This window comes from Narcine bancroftii, chromosome 12, assembly GCF_036971445.1.
Source record: "Narcine bancroftii isolate sNarBan1 chromosome 12, sNarBan1.hap1, whole genome shotgun sequence".
NCBI lineage: Eukaryota > Metazoa > Chordata > Chondrichthyes > Torpediniformes > Narcinidae > Narcine > Narcine bancroftii.
The window spans coordinates 14816451-14834751 of record NC_091480.1 but is presented as its reverse complement, the minus strand read 5'-3'; the positions used below and the strand labels follow the sequence as shown (position 1 = coordinate 14834751).

At 43.5% G+C, this 18301-nt stretch overlaps 1 protein-coding gene across 7 annotated transcripts in view; it reads right to left on the bottom strand.

Moving 5' to 3' along the window:
• The window catches only part of nubp1 (nucleotide binding protein 1 (MinD homolog, E. coli)), a 57464-nt gene that overhangs the window by 35817 nt on the left and 3346 nt on the right, over positions 1-18301 (bottom strand). For 2 of the 7 annotated variants that reach the window (XM_069906934.1, XM_069906940.1), the window contains one exon: positions 5536-5640. In XM_069906934.1, coding sequence (XP_069763035.1) covers positions 5536-5640 — 105 coding nt within the window. Of the gene's footprint in view, positions 1-5311; positions 5446-5535; positions 5641-7938; positions 9197-9766; positions 10114-18301 lie in introns of those variants that run through there. The other 5 variants (XM_069906935.1, XM_069906938.1, XM_069906936.1 and 2 more) reach the window with 5 other exon arrangements.

Here is an 18301-nt window from a genome sequence, read left to right as displayed (position 1 = left end):
TTCATTTTGGTAAGAAGAATCAGAATAGGACATACGTGGTAAATGGGAGAGCATTGAGGAATACAGAAGAGCAGAAAGATTTAGGAGTAACGGTACATCGTTCCCTGAAGGTAGAAACTCACGTGAATAGGGTGGTGAAGAAGGCTTTTAGCATGCTGGCCTTTATCAATCATTGCATGGAATATAGGAGTTGGGAGGTGATGTTGAGATTGTATAAGACGTTGGTGCGGCCTAATTTGGAGTTCTTTGTGCAGTTCTGGTCGCCTAATTATAGGAAGGATATAAACAGAGTGGAGAGAGTGCAGAGAAGGTTTACCAGAATGTTGCCTGGGTTTAAGCATCTGGAGTATGGGGAGAGATTGGACAGATTGGGTCTTTATTCTTTGGAGCGTAGAAGGTTGAGAGGGGATTTGATAGAAGTATTTAAGATTATGAAAGGGATAGACAGAATGGATGTGGATAGACTATTTCCGTTAAGAGGAGGAAAGATTAAAACAAGAGGACATGAGTTAAGAATTAAGGGGCAGAGGTTTAGAGGTAACATGAGGGGGAACTTCTTTACTCAGAGAGTGGTAGCCATGTGGAATGATCTTCCGGGAGAAATAGTGGCGGCGGAGTCAATTGTATTATTTAAGAAAAGGTTGGACAGGTATATGGATGAGAAGAAGATGGAGGGTTATGGGCATTATGCAGGGAGGTGGGACTAGAAAGGGGTGTTTGGTTCGGTGCGGACTAGAGGGACCTAATGGCCTGTTTCCGTGCTGTAATTGTTATGTTACTCCTGAAAAACTTATCTCATTGTCTTTATTAAATGTAATGAATGATGAACCCACTTGTCTTAACTTGTAGCAGGAAACATTAAGACCATAGCCAAAGTCTGCAACATGGAATGCTAAAGTCTCCTACACTAAATCTAATAAGAGTTGCTAATTAAAATGAAACAGAGTCATAGAATTCTACACCATGGGAAAAGGGCCTTTGACCAAATTAGTCCCATTTCCCTGCATTCAGTACATATCCATCTAAATGTTTCCGATCCACTTACCTGGAAGCATCAGGATTTAATATAACACACATTTTGTCCTTAATTGTTAAATCAGAATATTCCTTTAAAAAAGTGGAAACAAAACTGGAAACAAAAATGATTTTCGGGGGAGAAGTAAAAATTGGGCTCTGGCAATTCAGCGGCCCATTTACATTCTGCTAATGGTAAAGTAAGGTAAGGAACTAAGTAGCGGAAAATTCAATCTCACCCACTATGGCAAATACCTGTTTGAACCCAAGTAAAGCACATTATAATTATTCTAGGAAAGGGACATAACATTCAAAACTGGTTTTCCATTTAAATATGCCAACAGAAGCAGGTCGCTTTATTAAACACACTAAGCAGGTGATGTGTCTAAATCGATGCATTTTGTTGAAAGCTGAACAAGTACATGAAAAGAATAAAATATCAGAGCAAGTAGGTGGAAGTATGATCATGTGCGACCAATTTATATTGATTGTGAAAAAAGATTTGTATGATTCAGGTTTCTTTGGAACACAAGAGATAGAGGGAGGGAAGACTCAATTTACATGTTTAAATTAGGAATCCAAGAGAAGGTGAAAGGAATGTATTTTTATCAGCAGAGATGCCAATAACAAGGAGGGAATAAATTTATGGTAATGATGAAAGATTTTATTTCCATGAAAAGTGGTGGGGATTTGGAACAATGCATGAAAGAATTGTGAAGGCAGAAATACTCAGCAATTCTGTTAAAAGTCTGGAACACCACCAATTACCAAATAAAACTGCGATGCTCGAGCTGAAAAATTAATCTAAATTGCTTTTACAGCAGGAATAGGCACAATGGGGCCAAATGGATTTCAAACGTGCCATAATTTTTTTTACACCAGCAAAAGACATCTGAGCTGACTGACCTTTCACTGCGTTGTAAGATTCAGAGAAATTCCACTGAAGTATTATTTTAAATTCCAAAAAAAAGACTGAATGAACAAGATCTGCTGTAGAATTTTCCTAAACACCACAAAAACTAGACAATATTTTAAAAACATAGCAAATAAGCCTGTGTAGCTTCCTACAGTTCTCAACAAAGTGCTTATTATTGTTTGATTAAAAACTTGTCACAGCTATTCTTTCTTAGCCCTCCTTCACTAATACCACAAGATGCTTTGGAACAACTCTGCACCATTGTATCTTCTCCATTACTCCCCCAGCACACATTACTGAAATACTTTGCTGAGATTTCTTTCTTAGCAATGCTGTTGTTAAGTCATGAAAAGGGATGGAGGGTGTCTAGCTTATAAATGTGTGGCTCACTTTCATGTGGATTGCTGGCATTTATATTGCTTTTTGAAAATGAATAAACACTGAAATCTGGGGAAATGGTGGGAAATATGTCATTTTTTTAAAGAATAGAAATTCTTTCTTTTAACCATAATGCTAAAGAATCACGGAAATTTGCTGTATTGTTAAGTTGGCGATTTGGAATTAGTTCAGACAATAGTCACAGGCTTCTTTTTTGTGCTGAGACACCATATCAGCTTTTAAAACATATACTTTTGAGGAAGAAGATTCTCAGTTTATTTGTTTTTGACACATTTCCCAGTATTTTAAAACTTCAATGATTCTCCTGAAGCACGTTTATTTTGGTATAATAATCAGGTACAGTAAAACCTCTGGTATCTGGCACCTACGGGGATTGGTAGATACCGGATTGAGTCTCAATTTTACAATGCCCAACTAATACACCTGCATTAAGAATAAAGTTTAAAAGAACAAACTAAACAAACTTCACTTGCATGAATATACAGGTACACAATCCTTTATCCAGAACACAAGGGGGACAGTGTGTTCCGAATTTCAGAAAGCCAGATTTAAGCCCTCCCAAATTTTGCTGCCGTATCCACCCCCACCCCCTTCCAATCACACTGCTGTCTCCCCACCACCCGCCTACCCGGCTCACGCTGCCAATCTCCCCCCCCCCCCCCCCCCACCCGCCTGCCCGGCTTGCGCTGCCACCTCTCCCCCCTTGCCGATTTTTGGAGCTTTCTGGATTTTAGATGTCCGGATAAAGGATTGTGTACCTGTATAAACCTTAAAGCATTTTACTTTATTTTCAGTCATATTCTTTGAAAACATTTAACTGTCGCTGCATCTGCAGGTTTCTCCCCCTCCACGGAGCTGCCCAAAAGACCAACAATAACATCACAATTAGCTCCCCCCACCCCAGCCGCGAGCAGCATCAGCCAGCTCTTCAGCCTGGGCAATGTCATTTTTTCCAAACACAACTTTATTCAAACAGCTACTACGAGCAAAGCATGACCAAGGCACTCCACTGACTGAACATTTGCTCCCATCTTCACCAAAGGTTTGTATTACTTCAGAGAATATTTACTTCTACAGTTTTAAACTCTCATTTCAATTTTTATTTCTACTCATTCATCTCATTTTTATTTATTTATTTTCCCTGTTTTTTTTTTGCCAGTTGCTTGAATTCTTGATAACAGAGATTTAATGCTTATATTAATGCTTATATATTACTTTATTTGCTTATTTTGAAAATTAGTTTTTATTTCATTTTTTGGAATATAACACACCAGGAATAATTGCCCATTCACAATGGTACGAGTTGATTTGCCTGGACACAAGACAAAATCTTTCTACTGTATTTTGGGATACGTGACAATAAACAATTGAATTCAATCCAATTTAACCGCTCTTCAGAAGGTACTGATCAAGATCCTTCCTAACCTACCACAGTATTATTTCAATGAAGGTGCAGGGAGAGTGTTTGAATTCATGAGTACACTTCTCTCTTGAGGCAGAAGTCTCACCTCTACATGCATGAACAGAGCTGTAATCTGCATCCCACTTTACAAATTGCAGTAAAACCCCTGCATTTAGTTGTTCTGGAATAAACAAAATTATTGAGTGCAACTGATATAGAGAAAATATTGTGACGACCCAGTTCAACACTTTAGCTTTCTACGGGCCATTTAGGTTTTGTCTATCTTCAGAACATTTCCTGTTCCTGGCTACAGCTTCTTCAATACAAGAGTCCAATGCAATTTATCTGGCCGATATATTCTAAAGTCATGAAAAAAAATCTAATATTCTGACAATAATAACTATGTAGCCTTGATTTCGCTGAAAACAAAGTCTTTTTACTGAATGCATACGAGTAAGTAGGTGAAATAACTATGGATAAATCAAATTGCTTGAAAAATTGTAGTTCTGGCCAACTGACACCTGATTTTAGACTCGCTTGTTATATGACAATGCCATTTGAAAAGTAGTTTTCCCAAGCCATAACCTCTCTAAATATGTCCCTTAGTATTTTGATGGCAGGTGATATCATCAGGCCATCTAGCAACTGCATGCAATTCCATTGTTTTAGCAATTTTGTGCCGTACAAAGTCTCTTTGTTAGTGATATTGATTAAGTTTATTATTGCACAAGGATCAAACTGTTGCTTAACTAACATCTCCAAAACAAAAGCTCTACCAACAGAATTTATCCCAATCCATCTCCATCTTGTTCATTAAATTTCTCTAACATGGAAGATTTCAGATTCACTTGCCACAACTTTGTGCAAATTACTACTTCAAAGGTGTGGTGTACGATCCAGTGATCATTAGGGAATTAGAGGTGGAGAGGATGAGAAAATTTAAGTTCTTGAGAGTCACCATCTTGGAGGTGACTCTCAACACACTAATGGCATAGTGAAGAAAGCACATCAGTGCCTCTACTTCCTCCAGAGTTTGTGGAGGTTTGGTATGAAACCAGAAACCCTGGCAAATTTCTACAGATGTGTGATGGAAAGTGTGCAGACTGGCTGCATTATGGTCTGGTACACCAATACCAGAGGGTAAAGCCCTGGAAAAGGTAGCAAACACATCCTAGGACATAACAGCCAAGCCCTCACCACCAGGTTTAGGAACAGCTGCTACCCCTCCACCATCAGACTCCTCAACAACAAACTCATTTAAGGACTCTTACTTTAGCACTTTATTAATTTTTTTCCCTTCCCTGTATTGCACAGTTAGTTTAGATTTCTTTATTTGCTTACATGGGCACATTATGTAGTTTTTTTTTGCACTATCAATAAGTAGTAATTCTGCCTTGCCCACAGACAGAATCTCATGGTTGCTTGTCATGTATGTACTCTCCGACAATAAATCTGAATCTGAAATTAAGTTTAAAAAAACATGTTCTTTATAATTTCTTCATTTTGAGGTTAATTCTTAGTTCTTTCATTCTTACCTCTACATTGATGCAAGATGCAAAAGATTATTTTTAAATCCTTACCTGTTTGGAGTCATCATTTGCTATCCCATGAGCTAGGTGTGCACTGAACGTGCTCTTGCCAACCCCTCCTTTTCCAGATAAAACCAGGATTTTATGTTTAACAGATATCATTTTCTCCTTGATTTCCTGAATAGCTGGAGTGTTAAAGTAAAGTTGAGGTATTTCACATTTTGAGCAAGAACCATATTAATGACGTGATAGTGAAAAATACACTGGAAATCTACCTGGATCTGGAGCTTTTGAGGCACCGGATGCACATAATGCTTGATTAGGACATCCTTGACAGGCAGAAGTCTTTCCAGCATCTTCACTGGCTGTTCCTGGACAATCTAAAATGTAACAGACAGGAATGCACACAGTTATTTTATGTGGAATTCTCCCCTGACCACATGGCCTTTCTCCGACATAACGGAAATGAGCCAGGGTGTTAATTGTAAATTTCCCTGTAGTGGAAGGAAAGTTTGTTATGATGAGAAAGATTACATGGCTGCAGAGGAATAAGAGAAAGGAAATTGGTTTCATGGAATTGGACTAATGGGATTGCTCTACTGGGAGCCAGCATGGGTTCCAAGTAAGAGGTAGAGAGAATCAGGTTTCAGAATTTGTCATGAACATGTCATGAAATTCATCGTTTTGCAGCAGGATCTCAGCACAAACATTTATATAAACCACCTTATAAAATAAATAAAAATAGTTCAAGTTTGTCAAAGTAAGGCAGTGTCTGTTGTTCATTCAGAAATCTCATGACGGAGGGGAAGAAGCTGTCCTCTTGCTGCTGAGTGCTTGTCTTCATGTTCCTGTACCTTTTTCCAGATGGTAGCAGTGAAAAGGGCATGGCCTGGGGGTGGGCATCCTTGAGGATAGAGGCTGCTTTCTTAAGACACTGCTTCTTCTAGATGTCCTCAATGGAATGAAGACTGGTGCCCGTGATTTCGCAGGCCAAGTTAACAACCCTCTAGAGATTTTTCTTGTCCTGAGCATTAGCACCTCCATAGGAAATAGCGATGCAACCAGCCAGAATCCTCTCAACGTTACACCTGTAGAAGTTTTCGAGAGTCTTCAGTGACACAACAAATCTCCTCAAACTCCTCACAAAGTATAGCTGGTGGTGAGGCTTCTTTGTGATTGCATTGACATGGATGCTCCAGAACAGATCCTTAGAGATGTTGACACCCAGGAATTTGAAGCTCTTAACCCTCCCCACTACTGAGTCCTCGACGAGCACTGGGTCGTGTTCTCCTGATTTCCTCCTGAAGTCCACAATTATCTCCTTGGTTTTGCTCAGGTATGTACAAGGTTGTTGGTGTGACATCACTCAATGAGCTGATCTACCTCCCTTCTGTACACTTCCTCATTGCCATCTGTGATTCTGCCAACAACCATGGTGTCACCAGCAAATTTGTAGATAGCACTGGAATTGTGCCTAGCCAGTCATGGATGTAGAGTGAGTAGAGCAGTGGGCTAAGCCTGCATCTTTGAGGTGCGCCTGTGTTGATTTATCAGTGAGGAAATGTTTCCAATTCATACTATGTATGAGTTGCTTTTTTCTAGGTGATTCACAGATGAATGGAGAGCCAGTGACATTGCATCTACTGTAGAGCGATTATGACAGTAGGCGAATTGTAGTGGGTCCAGTCCCTTGCTAAGGTTCATGTTAATTCAGGCCATGACCAATCTCACAAAGTATTTCATCACAGTAGATGTTAGTGTTACTGGGAGACAGTAATTGAGGAAGCTCACACTACTCTTCTTGGACACCGGGATAATTGATGCTCTTTTGAAGCAGGTGGGAACCTCTGACTGCAGCAGCGAGAAATTGAAAATATCTGTGAACTAGTTGCATGGCACAGAACCTTTCGCCAGGTTCGCCATTAGGGCCAGACACCTTGAGAGGGTTTACCCTCTTAAAACAATACATATAACATTACAGCACATTACAGGCCATTTGGCCCTTGATGTTGTGCTGACCCATATATTACTTATATTAAAAAAATACTAAATCCTCCCTATCCCTTAACCCTTTATTTTTCATCCATCCATGTGCTTGTTTAAGTCTCTTAAATGGCCCTATTGTTCCAGCTCTACCACCACCACCCCTCCTGGCAATGTATTCCAATCACCCACAACTCTCTGTGTAGAAAACCTACCCCTGGTGTGTCCCCTAAACCTCCCTCCCTTCACTTTGTACATATGTCCTCTGGTGTTTGTTTTTCCTGTCCTGGGAAACAGGAGCTGGGTGTCCACCCTATCTATGCCTCTCACAATCTTGTAGACCTCTATTAAGTCTCCTCTCATCCTTCTGCACTACAAAGAGAAAAGCTCCAGCTCTGCTAACCTTGTCCCATAAGATTTGTTTCCTAATCCTGGTAAATTTCCTCTGCACCCTCTCCATAGCCAACCTATCATGAGGTGACCACAATTGAACATAATTACCTCTAGTGGTCTGGAAAATTCTTCCAGCCAAAAACTTGTTGGGCAGATCAGTCAAATCTGAACTAGAATTGAGATATTTCAGTGACTAGGGTGGAAAAATGCATGCACTTCAACAGCCACCCGTCAGGTTTTCACCAGTTTAATTCCTCAGTGAATTCCCCGAACTGTGACTCTCAATCAGCTCTTGGACTTACTGACTATAAATCTTCATGGAGGAATGTCTTGAATGATGTTCCAATGTCAGCCTCAGAGACAGATATCACAGGGTCCTCAGATTTCACAGGGATTCTCATAGGCACTGTTGAATTCTCCTTCTCAAAGTGAGCATAGAAGGTTCATTGGGAAATGAAGCATCACAGCCACCCTTGCTTTGTAGGATGTAATGACCTGAACTCCCTGACATAGCTGTCATGTATATGTCTCTCTCTCTCTCTCTAAATAGCAGTTAGGGACAGAAAAATTTAAAAAAGCCGCAGTTACATCCAGAGAGAAAAAAAAAACTTTTTACCTAAAATGTTAAACTCAATACTCTCCAGTGGCAAATTAGATGTCAGATATGGATCAAGTGAAAGTGGTGGACATTTGCAGAAAAGGTAAAGAGTTGCTGACATTTTGTTGAGAAACAACACCTGTATAGCAATCAATTTAACATAAAAAGAGTTGAGGAAAGAGACTGAACAGGAATACAAGGACTACAATAATTCATGGATCCAATGAAGGACAAGAATAGCCAAGTTCCTTCGATTTGGAGAAGGTGAGTGCAGTGCTTCTTTAGCTGAACAAATAGAACTCAACTCACTGGTATTTGCCAACCTGCTCTCGAGGCCCACAACTGACTCTTCAATACCTCTTCTTGACATTTCTATCATCACACAAGGTATAGCTTAATGAGCAATATTCATTCTTTAACCTCCTGACTTTGACATCAATCTCACTTTCACTTTCTTCCACCTTGTGTCTCATAATCATTGTTTCATTTTCCTAGTTTCTCAGTCTGTCATATCTACTATGTTGACACAATTTTTCCTGCCATATCATCCTTGTTCTTAACATGGCTTCCCTTCCATTACAGTGTGCACAGCTTGCAACCACATCTCAATTTCTCACAATTCTGATCTCAACCCCTTTACTTCCAGCCAAAACAAACACGTTCCTCTTGGGTCTGGGAAAGTGATTAGGAGATCTCCTGGAGTGACTGGTGACCGCGACCGATCCGGGCGAGCTCAAGGAGCGACCAGTCACAACTTCTATACCACCAATTCCTATATTCAAGAGATCATCTTCTATAATTGTTGCATATTTCAATGTGATTCCACTATTGAACACAGTTGTTTGCTCCTGCCTCTCCTCTCAATATTCTAGAGATCTACTTAAATGCTTGTTTTGTATTATAAGCATCAGTGAACCAATTGGATTTTTACAACATTCTGATGGCTGCCATTAGCTGGCCCCGACCGGCCCCCCTGGGAACTCGCCCGGACCGGCCCCCCCCCCGGGAGCTCGCCCGGACCGGCCCCCCCCCCCGGGAGCTCGCCCGGACCGGCCCCCCCCCCCCCCCGGGAGCTCGCCCGGACCGGCCCCCCCCCTCCCCCCGGGAGCTCGCCCGGACCGGCCCCCCCCCCCGGGAGCTCGCCCGGACCGGCCCCCCCCCCCCCCGGGAGCTCGCCCGGACCGGCCCCCCCCCCCCGGGAGCTCGCCCGGACCGGCCCCCCCCCCCGAGAGCTCGCCCCGACCGGCCCCCCCCCCGGGAGCTCGCCCGGACCGGCCCCCCCCCCGGGAGCTCGCCCCGACCGGCCCCGACCGGCCCCGACCGGCCCCCCCGGGAGCTCGCCCCGACCGGCCCGACCGGCCCCCCCGGGAGCTCGCCCCGACCGGCCCGACCGGCCCCCCCGGGAGCTCGCCCCGACCGGCCCCCCCGGGAGCTCGCCCCGACCGGCCCCCCCGGGAGCTCGCCCCGACCGGCCCGGACCGGAGCTCCAGCTCTTCCACCACCGTCGCTTCGCCCGGCCGCTCCACACTCACGTGCTGGGGCGTTTCTCGGGACGTCCGCCATCCTACCGCTCCTTCCCGTAGGCACCGTTGCGCTCTGCCGGTGTCACCGCCCCTGCCACCGACTCCACGAGCGCCGCGGACAAACGTTCCGGCCGAGGAGCAGCGTTGCAGCGAGGCGAGGGACGGACCGACCGACCCTGACACCACGGACATTTGGATCTTGCAACCTTTTTGCCGTTGTATGTTAAGGAGATGATGAGCTTCGATGGGGCTGTGTCAGCAGGACGTGAACATTGCCTTTGTATTGCCCTTGCGAATGAACTTCTGAAGTTGACACTTTTTCCACCAATCCCTTCACCTTCTGTGACTGCTAGAAACAAACTTACTTTCTTTCCCTTCAGTCCAACAAACCCTATCCCTGGAACTCCTTTCAGGACCCCCCCCCCCCCCCATTCAGGAATTCCACGAGAAACCACATGGTTTACGATTTTCTTGAGCACTCTCAGAATCAGAATCGGGTTTATTGACTTGTACGTGTCGCGTAATTTGTTGTTTCTGCACATTTACAGGGGCAGAATTGCCATAAATTACAGTTCAGTAAAGACCATATTTTTTTAAAAATAAATTCGCGCAAAAGAAGTGAGGTAGTGCCTGGACCTTCATTTGCACTCAGAAATCTGATGGTGGAGGGGAAGAAGCTGTTTTTGTACTGTTGGGTATTCATCTTCAGGCTCCAGTACCTCCTTCCAGTGAGAAGAGGGCATGGCCTGAATGGTGAAGATCTTTGACGATAGAGGCTGCTCACTTGAGACACCTCCTCTTTAAAAATGTCCCTAATCGAGTGGACAAATGCTATTTATGGCACTGACCAAGTTGACAACCCTCAGTAGCCTTTTCCTGTCTTGTGCATTGGCACCTCCATACCAGTCAGAATGCCCTCCACGGTACACCTGTAGTAATTTGCAAGGGACTTTGGTGACACACCAAATCTCAAAGTCCTGACGAAGTATAGCCACGGGCAAGCGGTCTTCATGATTCCATTGACAAGAAGGTCCCAGGGTAGATCTTCAAGGAATTTGAAGCTCTTTACCCTCTCCACTGCTGACACCTCGATCAGAACTGGTTTGTGTTCTGGTTTTCCCTTCCACAATCATTTCCTTCGTTGTGCTCACTTTGAATAAAAGGTTGTTCTTGTGACACCGTTCAACTAACTGATCTATTTCATTCCTGTACGTCTCCTCATTGCTGTCTGTGAATCTGCTGACGAGTGCAGGGACATCAGTAAATTTGCAGATGGCTTTTGAATTGTGGCTCACCACACAGTCATGGGTGTAGAGTGAGTACAGCTCTGGGCTTAGCACGCATCCTCGAGGTGCGGCAGTGTTGCTTGTCAGTGAGGTGGAGACTGTGGTCTTCCAATCAGGAAGTCAAGGATGCAGTTGAGGGAGGTGCAGAGGCTCAGGCCTTGAAACGGAAGGTGCTGAAAGCTGAGCTGTAGTCGATTCAAAACAGCCTGTTATACATATTGCTGTTGTCTAGGTGATCTGGGGTTGAATGAAGAACCAGTGCGATTTTATCTGCTGTGGTGTGATTGTGGCAGTAGGCAAATTGCTGTGGGTCCAGGTCTTTTCTTAGGAATGGTTTAATTCTGGCCATGAACAACTTCTCAAAATATTTCATTTCAGTAGATGTGAGGGCTACTGGGTGATAGTCATTGAGGCAGTTCACCCTGCTCTTCTTGGACACCGGGATGATTGATGCCCTTTTGAAGTAGGTGGAATGTTCGACTGTAGAAATAAGAGATTGAAAATATCCGTGAACATTCCAGCTAGTTGGCTGACACAGATGTTCCGTACATTGCCAGGTACACCATCAGAGCCTGATGCCTTGCGAGAGTTCTCCATCTTAAAAGATGTTCCGACATTTGCCTTAGAGTCAGCTTCCATAGCGTCACCAACTTCTGCAGGGATTCTCGTTGGTACATTTGAATTCTCCTTTTCAAAGTGAGCATAAAAGATGTTCAGCTATCAGGGAGTGAAGCATTGCAGTCATTTATATGTTAGGCTTCACCTTGTAGGATGTAATGCCTGAAAGCCTTGCCATAGCTGGCGAGTTTCTGATTCTGCTTCTAACTTCACTTGAATTGTTTCTTTGCTATTAAGGTCATACCTAGACTTTCTGTATAAATATAGGTCACCAGTCTTAAATGCCATCGACCTAACCTTCAGTAGGTTATGAATCCTTTTCTTCATTCACAGCTTTTAGTGATGTACTCATAGTATGTGCTCATGGGCACACACACATCCACACAGCTTCTTCTGAAGTCGGTGACAGCTGTGGCATTTTCATTCAAGGTTGAAGATGAATCCTTGAATATGGCCCAGTCCACCGATTCAAAGCAATCCTGCAGGCCTAGTTCCACCTCCCATCACCATACTTCCACCATCTTCACCACTGGTTCTGTTGTCCTTGGTATCTGCTTGTACACCAGGAGTAGAAGTACAGTCAGATGATCAGACTTGCCAAAATGCAGGCTTGGGTTAGCTCGGTAGGCTTTCTTGATGGTGGTATAACAGTGGTGATGGTGGTGTAACACTGGTTAAAATGATTTCCACTTGTAAAATAATTCATTTCTTTACAATCTGGTAGAGTGTGCACCATTGATTAAAATGATTTAGCAAGTGATTATATCGACTATTAGGTAAAACAGAATGAAGATAGCTTCGAGATATTCCTAATTTGAGATCAATCCAGGATTACCTAATATAGTTCAATTTGCTATTTTAAGCAGAAATTCAACCCTCAGAAAGCATCAATGCAACTCTTAACTGTCCATCTAATGTATTTTGGGTGGAAGTTGCTCAAAATTATAATGTAACGGCTATATACTATACACTAAGATTGATCTTGAATGGCTACAGCAAAGTTTAAACACAGTATGTTGTTTAAGTTTCCAGTTTTATGACATATTTTCATTAACATTTGACAATTAGGATAGGTACACAAACATCATTCTGCTGGTGAGAATGAAAATTGTATGAAATGTTCTGCTTTCCTCTATCTGCACTGGAATCAGAATGCCAGAGCAGATAGAGGAGGGAAAAGATGATGTGAAAATTGCATATCAGGGGAGAAATGTTCTCAGGTGTATCTATTTCAGTGCAAGGAGTATTGTAGGAAAGGCAGACAAGCTTGGAGTGTGGATTGGCATATGGAATTATGATACTGTAGCCATTAGTGAAACTTGGTTGCAAGAGGAGCAGGACTGGCAGCTCAACGTTCCAGGTTTCTGTTGCTTCAGCCGCAATAGAATGGAGTGGGGGGGGGGGGGGGGGGGGGGGGGGGGGGCGAGAATGAAAAATTTTAATTTTAAATTTACAGTGTTTAAATTTTTTTTAAATTTAGACATACAGCATGTAACAGGCCATTTCAGCCCACGAGTCCATTCTGCCCAATTTACACCCAATTGATCTGCAACCACTGGAACATTTTGAAGGGTGGGAAGAAACTGGAGACCCAGAAGGAAACCCATGCAGACACAGGGAGAATGTACAAACTCCTTACAGACGGCACAGGATTCAAACCCCGGTCCTGATCACTGGCACTGTAAAGGCATTGTGCTAACCACTACACCAACCATGCCACCCCTAGTGCAGAAAAGCAGTTCCTCATCTCTGACGTAAATCTACTAGCCTGAATCTTGCCCCCTCGTTCTCGTCTCACCTACCAGTTGAAAAACTTACCTGTGTACTTTTACCTATTATTGTTAGTCAAAGCTATAGGCATGAAGAAACAAAAATAGACTGTTGGTTCAGACCAACCACTGAGTGATTGTCCCTGACTTCATTTACAGGCCATTTAGCCCATCATGTCCATTCTGACTATGTTACCCATCTGAGGTAGTCCCATTTCCCTGCAGTAGAATCTTATCCCTCTAAACAATTTCCCATCTATGTACCTGTCCAAACATCTTTTAAATGTGGGCATTTTATCTGCTTCCACCACTTCCTCTGGAAGCTCATTCCATGTATGCACAACCCTTTGTGTGAAAGTGTTGTCCTTTTAAATCTCTCTCTCCCCCCCCCCCCCCCCCCCCCACCCACCACAACTTAAACCTATGCCTTCTTGACTCCTACCCTGGGGAAAAGAATGTGACTATTCACCACCCCACCCCCAATCATATATCTCTTTAATGTGACCCCTTAGCCTCCAATGCTCCAGGGTAAAAAGTCCGAGCCTATTTAGCCTCTATTAATAATTGAAGCCCCCTTGTCCCAGTAACATCTTTAAAATATATAAATAATTTAAATATAAATTTCAGGTTCTCCTGATATTATCTTTTCTTCACATCAGCCTATCTCTCTAAACAATGATTGGGAGGTTATCAGTGGTGCTGTCACATCTTGCAATGGCATAATTCCAGGATTTGTGGAGGAAACGATATTTTTCTCCCTTTGAATGCATCTCCTTCTCTGTACCACCCAGCCTTATCTTCTGAAAAAAAGTCCCTAAGAACAAGGTTTTTTAACTGCACTTAAGAATAAATAGAATGTAAAGCATCCAAAATCTGAAATGAAAACAAAAAAAAAACAGGAACACATAGCAGATTAAGGTTGGAGAAACAGACTTAATGTTTCAATTCAATGACCTTTCACCAGAATACAGTCTACAATGAATCTGCATTGATTTCATAACAAACTAAGCCAACAAGCTCCTCAAACTGGGGTAAATTCATAGCAGATATGAAATTATTTTACTATGCACCAAGGAGAGGGCGTTCTCTATGTTTGTATGCAGACATAATAGCTGATTTTTCTTGGATTTAACTTCTGGTGAGTTGAATTTCATGCCAGAAAAATGTCTTACTATAAAAATTCATGAAAAACTGCCAAAATATGTCCATTTTGTTTGCTTATACTTGTGATCCAACCCTAACAATGTATACAGCAATACAAAGTATAAAAGTAAGAGCACAAAACAATGTACACTGTTACAGTGAAAAGAGAACCATATATACACGTGTACGAGATTGGGCAACATGATTAATGTAGCATTTAGTGCAATACTATTACAGGGCCAGCGTCCTTGGTTTGAATCCCGTGCTGTCTGTAAGGAGTTTATACGTTCTCCCCATGTCTGCATGGGTTTCCTCCAACACTTCAAAATGTACCATAGTTGCCACGGTTGGCTTACAGTTAGCGTGATGCCTTTACAGCACCAGCGATCAGGACCAGGGTTTGAATCCTGCACTGTCGGTAGGGTGTTGGTACATTCTCCCCGTGTCTGTGTGGGTTTTCCTCGGGGGCTTCGGTTTTCTTCCATTGTTCAAAACGTACTGAAAGGATGCAGAGGGAGAAACAGTCACTACATTTAAAGTACATTTGGATATTTCCTTGAAGAGCTGTGATCTACCAGGCTTCAGATCAAGAGTTTTGATTCACTAGACAACAGATCAAGGGCTGTGATCCACCAGGCTACAGATCAAGAGCTATGATCCACCAGGCTACAGGTCAATAGCTGTGATCCATTAGGCTACAGATAAAGAGCTGTGATCCACCAGGCTACAGGTCAATAGCTGTGATCCACCAGGCTACTGGTCAATAGCTGTGATCCACCAGGCTACAGGTCAATAGCTGTGATCCATTCTCTTCTTTGGCTTGGCTTCGCAGACGAAGATTTATGGAGGGGGTAAAAGTCCACGTCAGCTGCAGGCTCGTTTGTGGCTGACCAGTCCGATGCGGGACAGGCAGACACGGTTGCAGCGGCTGCAGGGGAAAATTGGTTGGTTGGGGTTGGGTGTTGGGTTTTTCCTCCTTTGCCTTTTGTCAGTGAGGTGGGCTCTGCGGTCTTCTTCAAAGGAGGTTGCTGCCTGCCAAATTGTGAGGCGCCAAGATGCACGGTTTGAGGCGATATCAGCCCACTGGCGGTGGTCAATGTGGCAGGCACCAAGAGATTTCTTTAGGCAGTCCTTGTACCTTTTCTTTGGTGCACCTCTGTCACGGTGGCCAGTGGAGAGCTCACCATATAACACGATCTTGGGAAGGCGATGGTCCTCCATTCTGGAGACGTGACCCACCCAGCGCAGCTGGATCTTCAGCAGCGTGGACTCGATGCTGTCGACCTCTGCCATCTCGAGTACTTCGACGTTAGGGATGAAAGCGCTCCAATGGATGTTGAGGATAGAGCGGAGACAACGCTGGTGGAAGCGTTCTAGGAGCCGTAGGTGGTGCCGGTAGAGGACCCATGATTCGGAGCCGAACAGGAGTGTGGGTATGACAACGGCTCTGTATACGCTTATCTTTGTGAGGTTTTTCAGTTGGTTGTTTTTCCAGACTCTTTTGTGTAGTCTTCCAAAGGCGCTATTTGCCTTGGCGAGTCTGTTGTCTATCTCATTGTCGATCCTTGCATCTGATGAAATGGTGCAGCCGAGATAGGTAAACTGGTTGACCTCCAGATAAAGAGCTGTGATCCACCAGGCTACTGGTCAATAGCTGTGATCCACCAGACTACAGGTCAATAGCTGTGATCCATTAGGCTACAGATCAAGAGCTGTGATCCACCAGGCTACAGGTCAATAGTTGTGATCCACCAGGCTACAGATCAAGAGCTGTGATCCACCAGGCTACAGATCAAGAGCTATGATCCACCAGGCTACAGATCAAGAGCTGTGATCCACCAGGCTACAGGTCAATAGTTGTGATCCACCAGGCTACAGATCAAGAGCTGTGATCCACCAGGCTACAGATCAAGAGCTGTGATCAACCAGGCTACAGATTAAGAGCTGTGATCCACCAGGCTACAGAAATAGAGAGGTGCATGGTCATGGAAGCTGAGAAAAATAATTTAAAATTGTGGTGTTCACGCATTGTCAGCTAATGTACTCAATGAAAGGGTTTGGGCAGATTCAGTGTTTTGGACAATGTTTACAAAAGTGTACAAGAGAGAGGGTAGTGAAGAGAGCTGCTGAATTCTTGATTCTTAATGAAACAAAAAACATGGAGGAGGGACTGAGCAGCCGACATCCTGAGGGGAGGAACCAAGTGGTACAATGAAGGTGTAAGAATGAGATTTGGGGTTGAGGTTAAATAAGGTGTTAGGGTTGAGAACAGTTTAGTTCAGCCAAGAGTGTGAACAAGAGGCTAGAACAATTTGAGTAAAGTGAGGTTTATGGCTGGGCCTGAAATGAATGGGTGTGATCTTTTCAATTTTGGTGGAAATTGTGACTCATTCATGACCAATTATTAGCCAAGCTGACTGACAGAGGCAGTGGAGAAGTGGGCAGAGTTGGTGGTTGGATATGACTGAATGTCAGACAGATGGCACATGGTGAAGTGTGTAGATGGGGTCACCAAATAACTGAAAAATAGAAAGACCATGATTAGATCCTTAGGCATTCCCAAATGATTTGAATAGAAGCCATTATCTGTCTTTAATTGGATAGCTGAGTGAAATCAATCAATGGCGCCCACTTAACCTATCAATGGAGGAGAAGCTTTAAAAGAGAAAGGTGTGGTTCGGCAGAAGTAGTTAAGGTGTATGTTGTAATTAAACCATCTCAAAGGCTGCCAGGAAGACAGGAAATAAAGGAAGGGGAAATGCACTGCAGTCACAGTCACATGCATGTAATTAACATCAGCTGGAGAATCAGGGATAGGCTATAGAGGATATTATAGAAAGAGAAACAACATTTGAGGATAAGGATGTATTACAACATCAGCCAGCATTGTGGCCAGGAATAGAAATGTAGTAGCACAAGTCCTCCCGGGTTCCAACTATCTAACTTATGGACACCCATAACGGACGGACAGGGATGGACCTGTGGCACCTTCAAGACTCCTTTATTGTCATACAATAAAACAGGTGTAATATCACACAAAATTTTGGTCTGCTATAAAGAGAAGCAAAAGAGAATCCTCCCAGAGTCACTGAGTGTGAGGAACCACTGTGCAACTGTTATTGCTGTCTAATATGAATGTACTGTATGGGCTGGCCAGACAGTACTCCTCCCCTTAGAATTCCCATAAAGGCAGTTATGCCCAAATCTCTCCCTCAGTACCTGCCTTGGAACCAGGCCAGTAACATGAGACATGCTTGCAGTTTATGGTGATTAAAGCCTATTTATCACGACTTCTAGTCTGACGTGAGTTATTGATAATCACCATACTTTCATGCCATGGACAAGGCAATACGTGTGGATAAACTGGACACTGACCCTAAAGCTCCAGAGGCCTCTATAAAATTCATACAGTGGCTACACTGCCTCAATGCCTTCATAAGACAAAATGACGTGCAAAACAAAGAAGATAAACGAGACCGGCTCTTCACACAGGTCAGCCACCATGTTTTTCAAATGATCAGAGACTGCAGTACTTGCACAGCCGCCATGGAGCTCCTGCAGTCAGTACCAAAACCTGACGGACATCAACTATGCTAGGTATCTTCTGGGCCATCAAAGCCAAGTGCCTGGTGAGTCAGTGGACGAGTATATGTGGGTCTTGTGGGAGCTGGGGCGAGCCTGTGGCTGCAGAGAAGTTTCCACTTGGAGGAGCTGATCCAAGATGTGTG